The sequence below is a fragment of the Genypterus blacodes genome, unplaced genomic scaffold, assembly GCF_046128005.1.
Source record: "Genypterus blacodes isolate CSIRO-AG114 ecotype Tasmania unplaced genomic scaffold, CSIRO-AGI_Gbla_v1 ptg000163l_1, whole genome shotgun sequence".
Classification (NCBI taxonomy): domain Eukaryota; kingdom Metazoa; phylum Chordata; class Actinopteri; order Ophidiiformes; family Ophidiidae; genus Genypterus; species Genypterus blacodes.
Window position 1 is genome coordinate 12,932 of NW_027466964.1, and position 7,069 is coordinate 20,000.

The window sequence follows — 7,069 nt, forward strand, 5'->3', positions numbered from 1 at the left end:
CACACAATCAATAAGCTGATGTTAGTGTGTGTGTGTGTGTGTGTGTGCAGACGATCTTCAGCTCTGACACATCTGGACACACACCAACACCAAACCCTCACACACCAACATTCCACCAGACAAAACAAAGTGTGTGTGTGCGTGTGTGTGTGTAAGTGATCTCCCCCCTGGATTGCATGAGGCTATTAACAGACATGTTTATACCCGCGGATCAGATGGATCAGTGTTGCCAGCATCACTATGACGACAATCATCACGGCGTCCGTTGTGTAACATTCCTTACGGCTGCCACACACACTCCATTTGGACCGGTGGCACCTTGACCCGCGTGTCTGCGCCGTGTTTACGACCACAAGCTGCGAGGAACAACCTGCTCATTAGCATAACATCTGTGTTAAACTCTTTATCTGATGAGAGATGCAAGACTGTCAGTATTGATTATTTAGATCATCCATTATTCTACTGATTTTTGAGGTTGTCTCATCTCAAGCTAGCGTTAGAGATCATCAACCAGCTGAGAGCAGCAGTGACGAGTCTTTGTCTCTGTCTGTGCGTCCAGGCCGCCACAAAGCTTCTGGACGAGATGTGCCACCTGTCGGCTCAGTCCATGGAGCCGCTCGACACGTCAGAACACTTCAAGCTGCTGAAGCTCCTGGGCGAAGGCTCGTACGGCAAAGTCATGCTGGCGGTGCACAAGAAGAGAGGTGAGCGAGGAAAGAGGAGAAAGCGCACAAGTCTTCACCCCAAGCAGAGACTCATACCCTGGTTTGTCCCTCAGGTACTCCTATGGCTCTGAAGTTCTTCCCTCGTGAGTCCACCTCCCTGCTGTCTTTCCTCAGGGAGTATAATCTGTCCCTGTCCTTCTGCACACACCCCTCGCTGACCAGAGCTCTGGGGATCGCATACTCAACGCCGTCTCACTACATCTTCGCTCAGCAAGCCAGCCTGTGTGGCGACCTGTATGACATCATCGTTCCTGAGGTACCTGCCCGCTCATGACGCAAATCAAGGTGGCCAAACTCTGTGTTTCAGCATTCTGTCTCTGTCCTCACCTTCCTCCCACCTCAGGTTGGTTTGGAGGAGGACTGCTGTCAGAGGGTCGTGTCCCAGCTGTGCGGCGCTCTCACACACCTCCACTCGCTGGGATTCGTCCACAGAGACGTCAAACCAGAGAACGTCTTCCTGTGCGACACGGCGTGTCGCTGGGTTAAACTGGGAGACTTTGGCATGGTGAGTCTGAAAGGAACAGAACTAATCCACCGCCTGTAAGCTCAGATACTGTGAGCTCGGACCAACAAGCCATGATGTCATCATCAGATCTTCAGCTTCCTGTCAGCTTGTTGTTTGTACAATCGTCTCTAGAAAAGCTTCTGTACCGATCATGACTCACACACTATTTCACCAAACCCAGGTGAAGTCCAGGGGCACCAGGGTCCCTGAGGTGTGGTACAGCTCCGCCTACTGCGCCCCTGAGGCTGAGGTCGCCAAGGGAAACGAGGACAGCTGGGAGAGCACGGATGATGGAGAGAAGAGGGAGGAGGGTGGAAACATGGCGGAGAGAAAGAGAGTGTGGGTGTCGGTGGAGCCCAGCACAGACAGCTGGGCCCTGGGGATTCTGACCTACGCCATGCTCACCGGCAGCCTGCCCTGGGACGAGACTGCCACCGACAACCGCTCATACCTGAAGTACCAGGAATGGTTCGACAGCACCAAAGGCCCCGACGACGCCCTGGACGTGTGGGTGGAGCCACGGGCAGAGGGGACAGATGATGCCGCCACTTTAAGCCCTGCAGGACTGGGAGGGAAAGACTGCTGCCCCGTAGCGCCTCAGTTCGCCTGCTTCACCCCGCTGGCCCGTGCCCTCTTCCTGTCGCTCCTGGACCCCAGGCCCGGGCTTCGGGGCCGGCCTGAAGACGCGCTGAGATATCTGGGAGGGGATTGGATGATGGAGAAGGAGAGGATTCGGCTTGAGGAGGAGAGGAAGAAGAGCAGAGGGAAAGGGGCGATCAGGAGTGTGAAGGACATGGAAGGCAGAGGAGAACGGTAAGGAGCAGGTCCAGGAGCTGAGAGTCATGGAGCCTGCAGAGGAAACGAGCTACAAAGGGAGCAGAACCACTGTTGGACGTAAACACCTGAGTAACAGTCGCATCCCGCCGGGCAGCTCTCCACTGAATGTCATGGTTGGACTTCAGAGCTTTATCTCACACCTTATATGGCTTTGTCTCACTCTGGACTCAGCCACGCCCCCTAGTGGAGAGCCTGGGGAGAGAATATGAAACCATCCAAACATCCAAACGTGTTGAAAACCCCCTGAACCACAGGGGGTTAAAGCAGTCTGGATCATTTAGGTCGAGGCATTTTGTGAACGTGACAGTGCCCGATTTACAGACACACACACACACACACATAAACACACACACACATAAACACATCTATCAAACGTGGAGCTGCAGTATTTTAATCTGCATCTAAAGATAAAAATGCCTCATGGCAGAAACTTCAAGAGACTTTATGAACCTTTTATTGGTCACATATATTTTTGTAGCACTTCACTTTACCTAACGTGTTATTTGTGTTTTGCGTGTCTGAGCACTTTAGTCCACTGATGTTTTCACTTTAATCTTTTTACGCACCCGTTAGTTGACTGCAGAAATCAAACCTTTTTGTATTTTGGAGTTTGTTTGTGTTTGTTTCTGTAGAATGAGTCGTTTGTAATAATAAAACATGAATTGAAATGTTACCAGTCTTTAGTCTTTTCTTCCTTTAAAGACAGTTGTTGTTATGTCATGGCGGGAGGCTGAATGTGTCATTTCCACACTCTCTCTCTCACACACACACTCTCTCTCTCACACACGCACACACACACACACACACACACACACAGTGAGGACGGTGTGGTGAGCTTTTGCAGATGTTTATAAAAATAGCCCGGGGTCGTTAATTTGACACTAAAGCCTCTCAGCACCGTGTTTGTGCTCTGACCTCACAGCCTCACCGTCCAGATACATGGCAACATAATTACATGGCAACGCACCAAAGACGGATCACAAACACACGCACACACTGAATGTGGAGTTACCCAGCATTCCCTGTGTGTGTGTGTCACTGATGAAGTCAGAGGGTCATGGGTTCTTTCCTCCCCGCTCTCTCCGTGCTTTCACGTTGAGCTTCTGTTAGATTTGTTTGAGGGAACGTTTGAGCGCGACGGCGGCTGCCAAATAGTGAGCCGATGCTCATAAATCTGTATAAGAGTCATAAATAACAGGCCTCAGTGGGTATGGAACAAATAGCTGCTGAACGCTGCGTCCATCTGCGTGGCCTCAGTGGAGGTCAGGGGTCACAGGTTCACGTCTCAATAATAATTCATCTTGACCGCATTAGACTGAATTAGCTCATCAACACTAGATATGTCCATGTTTACGTGTTTACAAGATTCTGGTGATGCTGGCTCCCTTTGATGCTTTTGGACCTGGGTTCACCTGTAGTGGAGGTTGATGTGTTAGGCTCCAGTCCCACCTGGCATCCTGAGGTTCAGAGGAAGAGCAGAGGCCAGCTGAGGACTTGTGAAAGACCGAAACACAGTCGTAAATTCACAAATCGTAACTTGACGAGTTCTGCTGACCTCCAGCTGGCAGCGTTCACGCCGGTTTCACCACTACAAATGCTGGTTTCCTGCTAAAAAGTGCCCCAGCTGACAGAGGGAACTGTTCCTGCTCTTCACCCGCCATCTTTGTTCACTGCAAAGTCACATTTATGTCGTTTATACAGAGTTTGAGTGTGAGTGGACTCTGTCAGTGTGTTGTGTTGTTTTGTCCTCTGGACTTCAGAACGACGTCGTGTGAACCAGGTGCCACTCAGTGAGCCAAACCTCCTGCTGTCATTCTAATAAGCTGCTACAGATCCTGTTCCACTTCTAGGTAGAGGGGCACACAGACGGGCAGCATAGGGTATATGTGGAACGACTCAACACACACACACACACACACACACACACACACACAAGCGGTGCAGGTGGCGCAGGTGGGTGTGGCCTATATGTTTAGCTGAAGAAAGACCAAAGCAATCCTGGGAAACTGTGACCAAAATGTAAAAGTTGTTTTCACAGCAGGTTTGTTGACCTTTGACCTTTAACCCCCCAGGTCCCATTCCTCTGTCATCACCTCCATCATCTTCACGTCCAGCCTGAAGCTTGGTGACAGCAGACGGAGTGGAGGTCCTGAGGCAGAGGACCTAAGTGAAGCAGCCTCAGGGCCTCTGGCTCAGCAGGACAGACGGCCTGTAAACACACGCCTGACATTTCACCTGATATGTTGTGTTAACACTATGTGGCTGAAGCACGCCTGGGCTGTGTGTGTGTGTGTGTGTGTGTGTGTGTGTGTGTGTGTGTGTGTGTGTGTGTGTGTGTGTGTGTGTGTGTGTGTGTGTGTGTGTGTGTGTGTGTGAGTGTGGACAGGAAGCAAGTGAACTTTCTGCTCCTAATTCATCTTTCAAGCATGAATGAATTGTTGAACTTCTCAGCTTCAGCTATGAAGAGCTTTCAAGTCTCGGACATCAAGTCTCAGTATGAGTCTAATAGATACCCACTGAGACCCAGGCACAAGACTGAGCTCAGATCTGAGCCCAGACTAACTCCAGGGCTGAGCTTTGCTTTCGTCTTGGCGGAGGGTTTTATTGAGAGGTGGAGTTTACGAGCCAGGCAGGTTGGAGTTTTACCGGCCTGAGTGTTAAAGCCTCGGCCAACAATATTGAGATTATTAAGACGTAGAGAAATCACAGAAGAGGAGACGTCGCCAAACCAGGAGCCCGGGAGAAAGAGGAGGAACAGAGCAGAGAAACCTCCGGACACACAGAAAGAAAAAGAAAGCGCGTGTCTTCAGAGGGGCGCAGTGTGACGTGTGGCAGCTCAGCAGGGAGTGACACACATGTGGTGACAAGAACCAAACCCCTCTGTCGTATTCATGTGAACACGCCCAAGACGTCCACAGGCAGACAGGAGAGGAAGAAGATGAGGGTGATGAAGAGCACCTGATGGCCTAATATGGAGCTGAGTCCCTGGTGTTGTTGTGAACATGTGAACGCTCTCATGTGTGTGATCTCCTGTGTAAGTGTAATCACATCTGCTGACCCCTGCAGGCACACACACCTCCTGATTTGGCCTCAGGCTGGGGTCCATGAATACATCTGACCAGCGCCGCCTGTCCCGCCTCACAGACCGGCCTCAGCCTGACCCGGGTAAAGACTCCAGCCTCACTCACTGCTCACACTTCTGTAGTTTGACTCACATTGATTGTTTTTCATTATTGTGCTATTTGCTGATTTGCTGTACGCCCCGGTTGCCATGGCAGCACATACAGCAGGTCACGTCACTTTGCTCCCCTGACTTCACATCCACCTGTCAGATTCTAACCCCTGCTCACTTTGGTTAAATCCCCAAAATGAAAAATTCCCAATATCAAAACTCCTCAGGCCACTTTGTCACAATAATCCAGAAACACTGGAACATTACTCCGTACTTTCTCCCCTTTTTCCCACTGATCCCGACCTGTAATCTCCCAAACCAGCGTCTCTCCTTCCCTCACAGATGTGTCCAGGGTCCAGCCTTGGCTCCATCCCACCGTCTGCTCTTTGAGGTGACGGCCAAATGCCAAGCGGCTAAAACGGCTCGAGAAGTAACAAGGAAATCAGAGGAAGACGGACGGCGTCAAGGAATCTCAGAGGAGGACACGGAGACGTCTTCTCTTCTGGTCCTCAGCCCGTCTGTCCAGCTCGTCTCTGTTTCTGTCTGTCAGCAGTGCTAAAAGCTACGATACCATGAGGTCATATTCTGAGAGAACTCTCTCTCTCTCTCCCTCTCTCTCTCTCTCTATCTCTCTCTCTCTCACCTCTGCTTTCCAGCTATTTAAAGCTTGAATATTAAAGTGTTAGGCTGGCAATTTTACAAAACGAAAAGATTCTTGCACTTTAAACTTCCTAGTGATGTTTAATCTCACAGAACTCAGATCAGATCATCCTCCAGGTACGTCTCATAGATCACATCTCACTGAGTGTTTGTCTGTGGTGTAAGGTTGTGTGTGTGTAGCTGATTGGTCCCATTGATCTCACCTGTGTGTGTGGATGCGTCTGGAAGCTGAGACAGAACTGAGCCTTCACTCTGTAAAGCTCTTAAATCACAGCTCCTGTTTACGTTTATGTTATTGCTCTCTTCTTTCTACACCTCAGAGCTCAGACGAGTCAGTTTGTACAGTAAAAGGCTGAAAATATCAAATCTGAAGGGCTGAAATATGCTTGAGTGGTTTCTCTGCATGGACGTATGAAGAAGTTAGAAGAAGTCATGAAGTGGTTTGATTTGGTTTCAAACTGGATTTACAGCTGGAAAATGCTTAAAATATCAGAAAATATGAAGAACTAAAGTCACAGCAATAATGTCCTGAATATAGGGGACAGGTTGATGTTTGGACCATAGAGTCAACAACCCAACACAGGCTGATCAGCTGCGTCATACTGCCATCTAGCGGCGGCTGCGGGTTCTGCGTGTCTCTTGCAGGTGTTGGGCTTTTTGAAGGACAAACACGTCACAGTCTCACGTCCTTTTAAAGCATTTATTGCCTCTTTCTCATTGAATTGGTCACAAATCAGAACTGTTGGTGACTAAACAGAATGCAGTGAGAGAGAAATGAGACTTTTACATTTTATTCAGCCACAGGAGCGATGTAAACACAGCAGACACATCCAGATGTCAGAGTTCAACACAGACTTAAGGCCAATTTCATACATGTCATTAACTTCATCACATCAGAAGTGGAGAATCTGTGCAAACTAAAGGATTCAGGCAAGAAATTCATCACAATCCTGTAAACGCTCAGTCAGTCACAACCAGGCCAGGTGGACTCAGCCGCTCAGCCTCAGCATCCACACATCTGATCAGACTGAAGGAAGGAGGACGAGCCAGGCTTTAATAAAGGAGCAGGACAAGCAGGTCACAGGCTTCCAGGGTGTGTGTGTGTGTGTGTGTGTGTGTGTGTGTGTGTACAGACTCTGCCCCAGTTTAGACCCGAATTTAAACCGACCA

The 7,069-nt window shown here is 49.6% G+C and overlaps 1 protein-coding gene across 1 annotated transcript; it reads left to right on the top strand.

Moving 5' to 3' along the window:
• The first annotated feature begins 215 nt into the window (after window positions 1-215).
• LOC143013876 (serine/threonine-protein kinase SBK2) lies at window positions 216-2,578 on the top strand. Its single transcript, XM_076167580.1, has 5 exons — window positions 216-269; window positions 560-704; window positions 779-981; window positions 1,069-1,230; window positions 1,412-2,578. The coding sequence occupies exons 1-5, from the start codon at window positions 216-218 to the stop codon at window positions 2,045-2,047; spliced, it is 1,200 nt and encodes a 399-aa protein (XP_076023695.1). The 3' UTR covers window positions 2,048-2,578.
• The last annotated feature ends 4,491 nt before the right edge of the window (window positions 2,579-7,069 follow it).

What these genes read in the sequence shown, in the direction of transcription:
- LOC143013876 (XM_076167580.1), top strand. Translation starts at nt 216, where the DNA reads ATGGATCAGTGTTGCCAGCATCACTATGACGACAATCATCACGGCGTC. An exon ending in ATCATCACGGCGTCCGTTGT is followed by an intron (nt 270 to 559) that starts GTAACATTCCTT and finishes CTGTGCGTCCAG; the next exon opens with GCCGCCACAAAGCTTCTGGA. An exon ending in AACTGGGAGACTTTGGCATG is followed by an intron (nt 1,231 to 1,411) that starts GTGAGTCTGAAA and finishes CACCAAACCCAG; the next exon opens with GTGAAGTCCAGGGGCACCAG.